This window comes from Dromaius novaehollandiae, chromosome 2, assembly GCF_036370855.1.
Source record: "Dromaius novaehollandiae isolate bDroNov1 chromosome 2, bDroNov1.hap1, whole genome shotgun sequence".
Taxonomy (NCBI): domain Eukaryota; kingdom Metazoa; phylum Chordata; class Aves; order Casuariiformes; family Dromaiidae; genus Dromaius; species Dromaius novaehollandiae.
Window position 1 is genome coordinate 169609377 of NC_088099.1, and position 13942 is coordinate 169623318.

The following is a 13942-nucleotide window of genomic DNA, read 5'->3' on the forward strand; positions in this document are numbered from 1 at the left end:
TAAAAAGGCTGGTACATTTAGTGCTTGGCATCAGGATGCCCTGCCCTTGTGAGCAGTCCTGTTCATCTCGGTGACACTGCCGAAATACTGCCTTTTACTTGGACCTCTATGCCTTGGTATCTCTCTCTCTCTTTTTTTTTTTTTTTTTTAATTCTTTGCTGGGTGAGACCACTGTACTTATCAGGATATTATCAGGCTTTGAATTCTTATGTAGAAAACTTGATTTTCTCACAGTGACCTGTAAATTTTAAGCCCCAAAGACATTAATAAATCTCTTTTGTAAGATCATGTCATCTGCGTTTGCTGAGCTGACTTGACTAGAACATATCGTCTAACAGAGCAGAATCCTCTTACAAGGTTGTCAGAAGATGCAGTGCCCCACTTTCTCTACTTAGTTTTTAAAATGACTAATTGTCTCATTGAGCAATGAAAAATGTGCTGTATTTTCTGTTTACATGTCTGTCTTTTAATTTCTAGCCAGACAGATTTTTTATGACCTTTTCCCCCTGGATTGAAGGGCTCTTACTGCATTTTGAAGACAGGGTTTGTAATCTTTTCTTGTAGATGTTGAACTTTGCATTTGGGTCTATTAAGGCACAGTTTGAATACAATCCCCCTTCTAAGTGACAGCCATTACTTGTGTGATTGTTTCTTATTCATCTTAGTATATCACTCTGTCAGCTGCAAGTTTTAACAGATCTGGAGCTTTTTTGAGGACCAAGTAGCAAACCGTGGGATGGTTTCTCACAGAAATGAATAAGCTGCCTGCAGGGTTTCCTTCCCGTGCTCTAAGTGTGTGGCACATCATCTGATTTGCTTTCTCAGATAGAAAAAGCAAAAAGCAATAGAGGAGCCTCTTTTAACAAAGAGGGAAAAGGTACCTTGTTTAAATAAAACACTCTACTGCAAATCTGATTTTTCCTTTTGCAAATGGGCAAACAGGTTGTATCTAACAGATACAGGTCTTGCTGCTTAGGACTAGCATTATGCGAACATTTAGGCATTAAAATAACGCCTGTAGAAAATAATAGGGCTTAAGCATTTGCATGCCTCTAAAAATTGGTCTCTCCTCGCAAATTGAATAGCAGAGATAGTGGTGACAGCAGAGAGGGAGAACTCCTAGGATAGTTTTGAGACTTTGTGATGGAGGACAGCACCTCCAGCTTGGGTGCAGGAACTGAAAGGAGACAGGAGTCGTTCACGTTGCGATAGGTTTGCCCTTTCTGGAAGATATGCTTTAGCACCCCTTCTCCCCCATCGCCCAAAAAAGGAAAAAAAGACAGTGTGCTCAAGTTGGGAACATCTAGCTGATATTTAAGAACAAAATAACATAGATTTGGAAGAAATATTGAATTCAGGTCTCCTACAATCACTAGCAACATGTACTATACTCGCTTTCAAACTTTTTATTAAATATAGGTAGAGTCCCCCTCATACCCCATGCACACACTCAGGTTCCTCCTCCTGGGAGGTTTTTCCAGAATTCTGCTTCTTGAATGATAAGAAAGCTTATTCTTAGGCTAAACTTGCATTTGCTACTTCTTTGTTCCCATTATCTTTTCCCTTGAAAAAATCTCTTTCCTGTTACCTGACCCTCTGTCCCTTTCTCTGCGGTGTACTTTTATGGACCTCAGTCACAACCAGCTTCAGCCTTCACTGTGCTGTGTTAAAGATACCAAACTCTTCTGGTTGCCTCTCGTGAGATAGGTTCCTCGTTCTGTATCTCCCTTATTGCCCTTTCATGCACCCGTTCTGTCTGAATTCAGCTTTGTTGTCTGAGGGCGACGGGCCAGAGCTTATTCAGACGTCAGTTCGCTAAATTCTGTAGTTTTCCTTCCACTTCAGATGTGGCAGTTTCTGTTCGTGAATGTGAATTCTCTTTAGCTATCCTGCTTCTGTTCCTGCATCCAGCATCAGCATCCTCACCGAGTTCTGTCCTCCAGGCTATTTCATGTACTCAAACATGTCTATGCTTGTGTGTTTTGAAATAACTGGTGCCGGGTTTAGCGTAAGAATTTTCTATCTGCCTTACTGTCACCTGGGACAAAAGCTTTCCCAGTGTATTGGCTGCCCTCAGCGGCACCATCCGAAAATGAAGCACAGTTCTTAACTGAGGCTAGCCAATGAAACAGATTTTAGGGAAAAGTCATAAATTCTCTAATCCTGCCAGTCTTTCAATTCCATATTAAACGATGTGCTTAAATGGACCTTCGGAACAATTAAATTACTGGCCTGATGGGCGTTTCTAGGTGAAATTTTGTAGTCAGAATGATGCAAAATAGATGATTTTAACAATTCAGAATGAAAAAGAATCAATAAGAATAGGCATAAAAATAAAAATGTTTGCATTTCCAATGGGGCTCTGAATGTCTCCCATTGCTTTTCAGTATTTATCCAGCCAGTTCTTTTCAGGATCCCCTCTCTTGTTATCGACACTTCCATCCCTGTGTCAAATCTGGGTGCCCTGAGTGTCCAGTGAGGAAGAAGTACTAGCTCCTTAAGTCCCTGTTTCTGGAATCCACTAATGAAAGAGCTAATCATATCTGTATGAACCTAGAGATTTTTATTTGTGGTGTAAAAGTCATCATCAATAGGAATATTTAAAAAAAAAAACAAAAAACACAGCCTCTTTTCATCCTGGCTTAATGAAATGTTGTCCAGGGACGTGGAATCTCTGCGGGAAAGGAGCCTGCAGGGATGCAGCGGAGCGTTTAGCATCGCTAGGTACTGTCCGTGATGCTGCTGCCGACCCCTGGGACCCGCGAGCCTTTCCTCCCCCTCTGCCCAGCAGCAAGCAGGGTGGGGGGTGCCCAGCAGGAAGGGTAGAGGGCTTGGCTGCTGTGCCCTCCGCCCTGCCACCCCTACCCTGCAAGTGTCCGTTCCCTCGGTAACCAGAAAAACCATCTGAAAGGAGGAGGAAGAGGGATCGGAGCCGGCCGAGTCTTCTGCCGGTTCCCCGCGGGCCGCCCCGGTGCCGTGCGGGATCTTTTCTTCGTGTTCCTTTTTCCGTTGTTTGTTTCTAATTTAGCTCTCGGCAGCTCACGCCGCAATCCCCCGCCTTCCGTTTGCTCGCGGACATTTGCGGCGTAGCCCCGTGTCCTCGTAGGTCGCTGCTTGCTGAAGCCGGACAGATTTAGCTCCGCTCATCTTCCCCGGCGAGTCAGCGCCTCTGGCCCCGAGCTGCGTGAGCCGCTCCGTAAGGACCCCCGTGTTGCCGGCTGCGCCCGCAAGAAGGACACGCGGAGTCGAGGGGGGTCTGCGAAGACACCTCTGATGCCGGTGTGAGGGGTTTCCTTCCGCAGTGCTGTTGGGATGGCTGCGGGATTGGGACGCCCGGACCCGAGGGAGGCACGGCGATGCTTGCCCCGTTTTCCCAGCTTCTTGTACTCTGTCGCTTCGGCCCTTCGCAGGGTTCGCACCGCTGAAGTAGACGCAGGGCAGCTGCCGTCAGTGTCTGATTCTCTCCGGTCCCCTTCACGCATTTGATTTCCACAGCATTTTGTGGCAATAAATGATGCAATTTAATTGTGCTTCGTCCGCAGCAGCATTTCTTGTAAGCCTGCTGCTGGCGTTTCGTTGGGTGTCACCGATTCCGGTGTTTTCAAATACGGAATAACTATTTCCTATAACAGCATGAATGGCATGGAGAAGGTGAATATATCCCTATGCTTTCTCCTCCCCCTGTTCGGAGAATCCTGGCTTCCCCCCGTGGGGAGCTATTCAACGCTTTTGCTGTCAGTGGTTTGCGTTAAGATCAGGCCTGATAAAGGTCCCTGCAGAATGCTGCTTCTGGGTTCTCCACTGATGACCGGTACTTGATCTCTGCCAGTTCTTCGCTTGTGTCATGTACGCTTAAAAATAGCATCAGATGATGTCAGTAAGAATGTCTCGTGATCACAAGTTTCATGTTTTACAAAAGTCTGCTTGTCTCGTCTCTGCTGCATCAGCCAAGTTCAGAGCCTCGTCAAAGAAGGGAAGAGTGCTGTTTGGGGGGGGGGGCGGGTTTTTTGTTGGTTTTGTGTGTGTGTGTTTTTTGCAAGACCTGAGTTTCATAAAATTCAGCTGCTTGGCATGAATTGTGTTTCTGTCTGTCTGTAAGACGCATACGTGCCAGTTCTTAAATTACTTTTCTGGAGCTGGTGCTGGCGTGACCAGCCTGTAGCGACGGGCACTGCTGTGCGTGACCTCGTTGTCTCACCACACGATATAAATGCTATTTCAGGGTATCGGGGTTGCAGAATTTAATAAATACTCCGTATGCAGATCAGGGATCTTGGTCAACTGTTGAGACTCTTGGGTGCAAGTTACCCAGATCTTCTAGGTTTTAAATTATTATTTGTTCTTTATTGATGATATTTAATGGATTCTTTAGCTGCCGACGGAGTGAGATGTGCTCTGTCACCAGCATGTGATGCATGTACATCATCGTGCGTCTGTCTATCCAAATGCAAGTCCGAAGTCTTTATTACATGCTTGGCTTTTCTGCGTCACTGCGGACAATCCAATCTTTTAAAGTTTCAAGTGATATAAATCCAGGGATCAGACGTGTACCTGCCTCTAGTCGTATAGCATGTTTAAAAAAAAAAAAAAAAAAAAAAAGACGTTTTTGCATGCGGAAACTTGCTGCCTGCTGGCAGTAAAGCCCTAAAGCCCCATTCCCCCGGGTACGTCTGGAAGGACAACTTAGCCCTTGGGCAGGCTCCGAAGTGTAACAGCTCCACGCTTTGGCACTGTAAATCCCGTGAACGTCTGGTTTGCTGCCGCGGTGTCTGCTGTGCCCCTGCTAAGGGCAGGCTGCACAAATCCTTAGCTGGCAGCTTGAAGGGCACGGCGAGAGCACGGTGCCCAGTCTGTCAGGACGGTATTCACATATGCCCTGGCGGCTGCTGAAAAGCAGGCCTGTCCCTGTGCGTTTTATTTCAAGTTTCTCTATAACAGTATATGTTGACGTGCTGCAACTTTGAAAATGTAGCAGTGAATCTGTTAAAAGGTAGCTGTATTTAAAAAGGTACAAAAAATAGGTTGGGATGGAATCAGTCCTGGTTTGAGTGAATTCCTCAGAAATGCACAGGCAGAAACAGATTGGGGGGGCAGAGGAGAGGGGAGGGAAGCATAGCTGCTGCCTTGGCTTGTACTTTGGTGCAATGGATAGGAGAAATGGGCCTTTCCTTGTCTTCAGTGGGAGTTCAGGGAGATGCAAGCATTAGGCCAAAGTGGTGGTTTTTTCCCTTTTCCCGTTCCTGCCCGTCTGGGAGGACCTAGGAAGAAACACTGCATGTGAACCCAGTTCACGAAGGTTTGCCTGTTTTGCTGGTGCCAGGGACCAGAATCAGATGAGTAACATGTTTCTAGGTGAGAATATCTCTGATTTGTTGTTACTTGTGAGATGTACCGTTTTTGGGGGGTGAGTTGGGTCCCTGATTCTGGGGGCAAAAATAGAAGAAGAGAGAAAACTGCAGGAAAGTCACTGACAGTGACTGCAGAGGCTGTGCGGTCCCGGGCTATGAGGGCAACTGTTCGCTGCGTTTCCAGAGTCTCTCAGTCCAGATACCAGGAAAGTCAAGGCAGCTCTGAAGCAGCCTTAGGACAGACGTGGTGTTGGAAGAAATAACTTACAGTTTTTGTGGAGAAAAAAAAGCAGCGTCTTGGCCATAATGTGCAACACTGAATGTAAAATTGAAAAGCCCTAATAGACTACTGGATCCAGTTTCTTCTTGCTCAGGTTCATATTCACATCATTCTTTTCATAGACTTAAAATGACCATTCACCAGTTCGATTTCTTGCTACACTGTCTTTGTGCAAGGACTCATTTGTTTTGGGTGTTTGAAATCTTCTTTCCAGCCTAAATATATTTACGTCCAATTCATGTCCATTTGCTGTTATTCCAGCAGTGTCTTTTAATTTAATTAGGTCTGGTTCCTCCGTGGTGTTTGGTTCTTTCAGTTTATTTTTATAGAAATGAGGCTCTTAACTCTCAGCCCAGTTGACTTTTCTGGCAAGTTCCCCCATGTTTTTGGTCTAGCTTCTATGAATTTGCAAAATTCATCTTTCTTTTTAAACTTCATCAACTTACTGTACAAATGAGAGCCACTTTCTGGAAGTACTGACTTGGTGAATTCCTTACTTGTTGTCAGAAGCAAGTCAAAAATGGCATCCCGTTTTATTGATTCCATCACTGAACAGATTCACCAGCTACTTTACTTGGCAATATCTGGATCCCATGATTAGAGTACTCTCTGGTCCTTGTCTGGGAACCAGGTCTTCAATGATCTCTAGAAGTTTTTGTGTTGAATGTAGATAGAAATCTTTAGAACATTACGAAAATCCAATAAGACTGGAGGGGAAAAAGGAAGTAGGTATTCGTAGTTAGATCCAACAGACTCCGTAACTCAAATACGTTTATCTAATCTATAACTTGGCTTGCAGTGTGCTAGCAGTGATGTACACAGCTGTCTCGTGACCACATTTCTCTGTCTCACCTGAAGAACGCATGTCTTTCAATACCTGTATTTCACTAGTCGCTAGGTTTTGCTCCAGGGGAGATGTACTTATGGGCTGGGTGGAATCGGGTTCCCTTGTGAAGCAGCCGGCAAGAGTTGCCAATTTTACAGTTGACTAGGCACCAAAGGAAATGGCAAAAAAACTAATTCTAGTTCTTCATTTCCTTTTTTTTTGTTTGCTTTGATCTTAGCAGAACGCGAAGCTCACACAGGCTCCTGCTTTGGTCCCTGTAGAAAGTAAGGAAGGGTTTGTGGGGAGGGGGTTAAGGAAGGCCAGTCTCCCGCTTCTTTTGCCGCCCGCTTTGTGGCCCGACCTAAGCCAAGAGGACATGACGTTGAAGCTAGATGCCTCTGCAGCAGCCGCTCTCTGCTCTGGACGTTGTTTCTGGAGAAGTGACATCTGGAAGACAGCAAATTTGGTTCTCTCCAGGTGTCTGTGTACTTTTCTTTCGCTTACCTCTCCAGCTCCTCAGTCCTTGGCCCTGACAGATCCCTGAGAGTCCTGTATCCCCCTCCCTTCCATGTGTCCTACCTCATGTTCCATATCTTCCCTCCTATGGCTGAGACACGAGCAGTTTATGCTAGTGTCCTAACTACAGGCAGTTTCAGTTCAAGTTTTGCTTTTGGAACTTGATAATTTGGTATGTGGAGGTGGGAGGGAGGAAGGAGAAGAGGCTTCTGTATTGCACGGCCACAGTCTCGAGCCTGCCTGTGCCGAGGGGAGAGGAGGAAGGAGCCAGCCGGGCAAAGCAGATGGCTTGTTCAGACTCGCTGGCTGGCTTTGCTCTGCTGATGGGGGTATTCTGGAAGAGGTGCAATTCTTGTTACCGCACGCTGCAGTGGGGTGACCCTTCATCTCCCAGTAGCCGTGTGGAATTAGACCCCAAAGGGAGCCATGTGGTAGAGCTGGGCTGTGATGTGAACACCATCCTCGCCGCTTTATCCGGTCCTGTCCCACTGCCTCTCAGTTTATTTTGCGGTGGACATCTCGTTCTGACGTGTTCATTGCAAGCAAACTGACTCTTGGTCTTGACATCTAGTTCAGGGCTCAACTGTGAAAAAGACTTTGTCCAAACGTGTTGTAACTGTGGTCCCTCTGAGGTACGGATACCGCAGCTTACCCAGATGTGCGAGCAGATGCATGCATGTGAAGTTTGAACTCCCGTGCTTGTCTTCTTGTATACTCGTCCCTTGCTCTTCAAGACGATTTTGGCCTTCTCCCTGTCTGTGCTGACCTGTAACCCGTGTCCGTTCTCCTTTCAGCTGACGCTGACTATCGTGCGGCAGACGGGGGGGCTGGGCATCAGCATCGCGGGGGGCAAGGGCTCTACCCCCTATAAGGGAGACGACGAGGTAAGACCCTGCGCTGCGTAGTTACTGACGCACCCGCTTGCAGGAGCTAGTTCTCTGTAGTTAGAGGCTGGATGTCCATATGTGGATGGCCAGGCCGGGCTTTCGCAGAGCAAGGTGGGAGCAGTGCTTGACCCTTCCAGAAGTAAGAGCTGTCGCCTCTGGTACCCGAGTTCTGGTACCTGCAAGCTGCTGACTGCCTAGAGCAATAACGAGGAACAGCACCGTCTTTCCCGTCTGGGCCCTGATGCACAGGACTCAAAAGGGGAAGGGTTGGGGTTGTCTTCCATTCACATGGTGTCATCAGCTGTGTCATGCTCTCATCCCACTGGAGGAGGAGGATTAAGTGTCGTTCCCTTTTCCACCTCGTCACCTGTGGGATAGCCCTGCAATGGGATTTCTTTCCCCTTTACACCAGTTCCTGGATGGGGTGATGTGGCTGTCCTCTTCCCCCAATCCAGGGGATGGGATTGGTGAGGGATTTCCCCTTTCCATGAAATTGAGTGGGGCTGAATGTCCTCCTTCCACGCTCCAGGGCTGAAGAATGGGCTTCACGTTTTCTAACATGTAATTTTGTTTTCAGGGCATCTTTATTTCACGTGTGTCAGAAGAGGGTCCTGCGGCTCGTGCAGGGGTTCGTGTTGGGGACAAGCTCCTGGAGGTGAGAACTTAGGTGCCGTGAACAAATAAATGCCTGGAACTAGTGATTACTAGAGAGTGCAGGGAGAGGTGAGGTTTGATGCTTACTGGCATCACACTGGTCTGTAGGCCAAGTTAAGCATGAGGAGCTGTGCAAGAACAAAACAAAGTCCCCCAGCTCAAAGAGCAAGTTGTTTGGTTAACATTACCATTAATCCTTTGCTGTTTTATAAGGACAGAAATTGCTCCTGCATTCATTCTCCCCAACTCTGGAGCGTTCTGTAACCTAGGCAGGTAGAGATGCCAACTCGCGTGTGCCAGCCTCTCCAAAAGGCCGAGCAGCCAGCCTCTACACCCGCTGTCGGTTTCTGCTTTCCTACATGGGCAAAAGTGGACCTTGTAAGACAGATTCTTAACCAGAGGGCCTCTGGTTAAGATACTTTGTACCTGCCTCTCTTCAAATTATTTAAAAACGATTAATCATATAGAGTCAAGATCACTTCCTCAATCCTTGAGGAAGGATTGATTGCATCATGCAGGGAAATGTCTACTGTTACAATATTGGATTGAGACCAGAGAAATAACTGGCCTATACTTGTAGAACTGCTCCATGTTCATGAGATCCAGTATGGTCTCTAGATACGTCTTGCACCCCTACTGGCTGCCGCCTGCCTCTTAGCCATGGAGGCCTGGGCATCTGCCTGACTGTAAGTTCCAGTCTTTCTCACGACTTACCTGGCATTGACCATGGTAGAAGTCACTTAAAGTGCTATATGGTTCTATATTTCAAAGCTTTTACATTGGTTTCATGAGATAAACTTGATTCTGGAGTTTCAAAAGCTACAGTGTTCATTTGTGCAGTTATCATAACGTTGCCTTGATAATTTCATGAAGTCCAAAAAGGAATATCCACTCGATCATCTAGTGTGATATTTTGTATGTTGCAGGGCCTTAAATGTCACCCAACATTCTTGTATTCACCCGTCATCTGGTATTTTGCTGCAGAGTGACTTCCAAAAGGGAGTCAGATCATGAAGATTTTGAGAGAGGAATGATTCCTCCTTTCCCCAACAGTTAAATTGATGGCAGCTTACCATTTGGTAGAACGTAGCTCCATCTTTGGTTATGGCTCTCAGAAAAGACTAATTCTTTTAATTTTGATTTGCCTTCCCATGATGCTCATTCATCTATGCCTCCTGCAAAAGTGGATGTACTCTCATAACATTTCTCAAGAGATCTGTCATATTCCCACTAAAATACTGTGTATGCCACAAGTAAGAGATGGCTGAGGCACATCAGAGTTGGGTTGGCTATGAATTGTAAGGAATACCCCTTTACCCTTAGAATAAGGATACAAGACTTTGCTCAGTGATGAAGGCCACGATGGTAAGAAATTCTTAGATACCACTAAGTAGAAGAGATGGGGTATGAACTCCTAGTGTTCAGGCTGGGAGGCAGACAGCCTTTCCCGAAAGCCTGTGTTAACACGAAATGGAGCAGCTGCTCTGAAATGGAGATTCTTCAGCTTCCTTGACCCCAACTTTGCACTTCCTCAGTCTCCTGATGCGGTAGGACTTCATCTCTGAAGTCATGGAAACAAGAGCGGAGGGAATCCGATTGCTCCCCTGCGGACTGCAGACCCTGCTGTCCTCCCCGAGAGCACTTCACTAGTTTTGCGTGGAGGGAGAGAAACGGTGTTTCAGATGAGGAGGAGGCAGACGCCCTTCTTAAAGCTCAACGAGAAGCCGTGTCTTCCTGAGTTGTGCTGAGATGTGTTAGGGGAAGTAGGTTTCGGTGAGCAGTTACTCGTCTGAGGGTGTTCCCGTGGGATGCGTGTTCGCTGTCCGTGGGGACCTGGAGGGAGATTTCCTCTGCAGGGACCTTCACTCTGGCTGTCGTCGTAGGCAGCGGGATGGGCATCGCGTGCTGTAGGAGCCTCCTGTGCTGTGTGCAATGGTGGGGAAGCTCCCTTGCAGGCGGCACATGAGGCCTGGGGTATCCGGTGGAAACAAGGTGGAACTATAGAGCCGCGCAGGAGATCGGCTGTACTTTTTGTGGGGCAGCAGTTGCTAACGCTGGAGCCGTCTGTGCGGACGGCTGGAAGGGCTCCCGGTGGAGCCCAGGTTGTGCCCGGCTCTGTGCGTCCCCAGGTGAACGGCGTGTCCCTGCACTCGGCTGAGCATCACGTGGCAGTGGAAGCCCTGCGCGGGTCGGGCAGCTCCGTCTCCATGACGGTTCTGCGGGAGCGGATGGTGGAGCCGGAGAACGCCATCACCGTCACGCCGCTGCGCCCCGAGGATGACTACAGTCCCCGCGAGAGGCGAGGGGGGCTGCGCTTCCCGGAGCGGCCCGACGGGGCACCTCCCGCGGAGAGATACTCCACCTGCCTCGTGCGCAACGAGAAGGGTCTGGGCTTCAGCATCGCTGGCGGCAAAGGCTCCACGCCCTACCGGGCTGGTGACACGGTCAGTGGCGGTCCCCTGGGAGTGAAGGTGCTCCGTCACCACGTCTCTGCGTAGGCTGTGGGAGCAGCTCGGGGTCTTCCTCGCTTTTGGGGCCCAGGGACTGTGGGGCTGGGGGCCAGGCAGGCTCTGTCCTCCCTGTGCTGAGAAGCAGAGTCTGTTCTAAACTGGGGATGGAGAGGAGCTCGGAAGGAGGTGGGGCTGAGGATCACGATCCATGCCAGTGACATTTAATCCTGCCTCTGTCCTTTTGACCACATATATCCCGGGCTCATGGCCACGTGAAGGCTTTGCTGCAGCGGAGGTTTCGCAGGTGGCTCTAGAAGCAGAAAAGGTTTTGTTTGCAGAGCGAGGAATGACGGGGAAATGCCAGGGCAGAGGAGGAGGAGTCCGCTGAGGGAAAGGGGTTGAGACTGACCTAGAGCCAAGGAGCAATTCTGGAGGCAAAGGCTCCGGTGAGGGGAAACACAGGCTGCTCTGACCTTCCTGCCTGTATTTCAGGGGATCTTTATCTCACGGATTGCAGAAGGAGGTGCAGCCCATCGGGACGGGACTTTGCACGTGGGAGACCGGGTCATCTCGGTGAGTGGGGGGGTGTGGGGAAGGGCAGCGGGGCCTGGCGAGGGGTCTGGCTCGCTGCTCTCTGGGCAGCAATCACAGGTACAGCTCCCTGCCCTTCCGCAGACGGGAGCTGCTTTCCCGTCACTGACGCTGGAGTTCCGGGGTCCTTTTCAACTCCTTGGCCGTCTGGGAGAGCACCTAAATCTTGGCTCTTCTCCCCCTGCCCGTCACCAGCTTGCAACTGGCAGTGGCTGGGGAAGAGGGGAGGCATTGACCGCACGAGCGCTGCGTGTGCCTGCTTCCCCGGAGGAACTGCACGCAGCAATGCCGGCTGCGCTGGAGAGAGACGACACCCTGGCACCGCCCTGGCCTGGGTTTCCCTCCTTGCCTCGCAGGGCAGCTTTGGAGGCCTCTCCCGCAGCGCGTGGGAAAGGAAGCCCCCCGGGGCACAGCTGACCGCTGCTGCCTGCGGGAAGCAGGGCCCGGGGCCGGCCGGAGAGGAGGGGGATCGCTGAGGGTGCTGCGGGGTTGGACCGTGCGCGAGCGCAGTCCTTCCCCAGCCTTTCCTCCTCCGAAACGCCGGCTCCGGTTTTCCGTGCTGCTGGTGTCGGTGGTCTGAATCTCACTGCTGCCTTTCGCCGTGGAGCCTCTCCGCCGTGCGCGTCCCTCGCTCCCCCTCCCGCGGCGAGTCTGCGGAGCCTCCTCACCCTCTTCCCCAGCTCGCGTGCCGCCTCTGCGCGCTCCGGCCGGGAGCTGCCGCCTCCCCGCTGCTGCTGCCGGTGGGTTTCCGGCCCGGCTGCTGCGGTAGGAGCACGCGTTACCGCAGGGCTGGTGCGCGTAAGCACTGGTACGGCCTCGTCAGTGCTGGCTTCTGTCTGCTCTATCCCTAGGCTGGGGGCTGTGCTGTATTCTCCTCTCTGGCGCAAAATTTTAACGGAGTTCTGGCCTGGGTCTGCCATTCCTGCTTTGGCGGGGGACCCGAAGTGCTACAGCCTCCCGCCTTCCTTGCTAACGTTATCCCCTGCCCCCAAAACCAAGCCGTTGCCCTGCCAGCTCGCCTAACTTGTTTGGTTTTAGCTCGTCTTCTGACGCTGCGCTGGCGTGGAGGCATGACCGGGAGACAGGCACCCAGCCCCTTGCGTGGTGTTGACCTGCTGGGCCTGTGGCCGGCAGGGGAGACGAGATCGCAGAGCAGATCCTGAAGTGAAACCTGCTCCTGCGCTCCCCACCCCAGCCCTCCGTTAGCAGCTGTGTTCGTTTCCGTGGACAGCTTCCTAGGAAAAGCAGATCTGACTCCCTAGAAACAGCTCGCAGTGTCTGCAGACTGCTCTGTATGGGCTCAAGGCTTACAGAACTCGGGAGCATTAACAGGTGTTGGTATGGATTAGGGCCTTGCTGTCAGCGGCCCTCTGACACGCCGTGCTGTCACGGAGAGTGCAGTGTTGTTGCACAGATAGGAAGTGTGTCCGTGCCTGAGAGCGCGGTCCTTTGCCCTCAGCGTCACGGCCTGTGCAGAAGTACGTGCAGTAATGAGAGATGTGCTGCTGAGCATCAGTGTGATAAGAAGAAACTGATAATCTTCCGGGGAGATACTTGCCTAGTCTGGGCTTCTCACATGACTCCCCGCACCTTCCCACAAGTGTCCGACCTCGCCGTCTTCCGCAGCTGCCGTTCTGTGCTTCCGGCCTGTGGGGTTTGCTGCGAGGGAGGATGTCCCCGTGCTGCTGGAGGTAGGGGCGTATCCTGAGGCCTCTCATATCTCCTGGGAGTGTTTGTCCTCAGGAACGTGCCCACCTCTCGCAGGAGAGGCGGAAGCAGCTGTATGTGTTTTACCCTGTCGGCGGCCAGCTCTGGTGCTGGCTGAGACCTGTGGTACTGCTCTGGCCCGGTGGTGCAGGATGCTGAGGGTGTTCACCGCAGAACGGTGCCCAGCTAACGTCACACAAATTCACTGTTTGCTGCAGCTCTTTCAAGGCAGTGATTGCCCACTGTTATTGGAAAGCCTTTCAGTACGCGGTGATTCCTGGGATGTGCCGTGCGGGTTGCAGACGTTCCCCTAGGTCTGCACGAGGAAGGCAAGAGGGCCCTGGCAGGATGCAGGCGGTTTCATGTGTCCCGTTCGTCAAGGCCGCAGTCTCCTGGTCATGCCTCCGTTCTCACTTTGCCCAAGAATTTTTGTTTTGTTAGGAAAAGAAATACAGCACAGCTTCCTATTCTCATCCTGTGCTCGAAGCCACCCTGGACTTCTCTGCGGGGAAGGACGGGGATAACTCCTTTTATTGCTTCAGGGAGCTTTGAGTATATGGATTGAAGAGCCCAGCCTAGATCTCTCTTCACAGTTAACACCCCACAAACCTCACCTGACTGACTGCTAACTCTCCAGCCCTCCGCAAATTCTGGTCCCTCTTGTGAATAACACCCTGGTACAG

General features: G+C 50.5%; 1 protein-coding gene across 31 annotated transcripts in view; it reads left to right on the forward strand.

The window, feature by feature from the left end:
• SCRIB (scribble planar cell polarity protein) overlaps nt 1–13942 on the forward strand; it is a 106947-nt gene that overhangs the window by 38000 nt on the left and 55005 nt on the right. For 30 of the 31 annotated variants that reach the window (XM_064508027.1, XM_064508013.1, XM_064508014.1 and 27 more), the window contains 4 exons: nt 7765–7854; nt 8435–8512; nt 10641–10955; nt 11454–11534. In XM_064508027.1, coding sequence (XP_064364097.1) covers nt 7765–7854; nt 8435–8512; nt 10641–10955; nt 11454–11534 — 564 coding nt within the window. The remainder of the gene's footprint in view (nt 1–7764; nt 7855–8434; nt 8513–10640; nt 10956–11453; nt 11535–13942) is intronic. The other variant, XM_064508026.1, reaches the window with a different exon arrangement.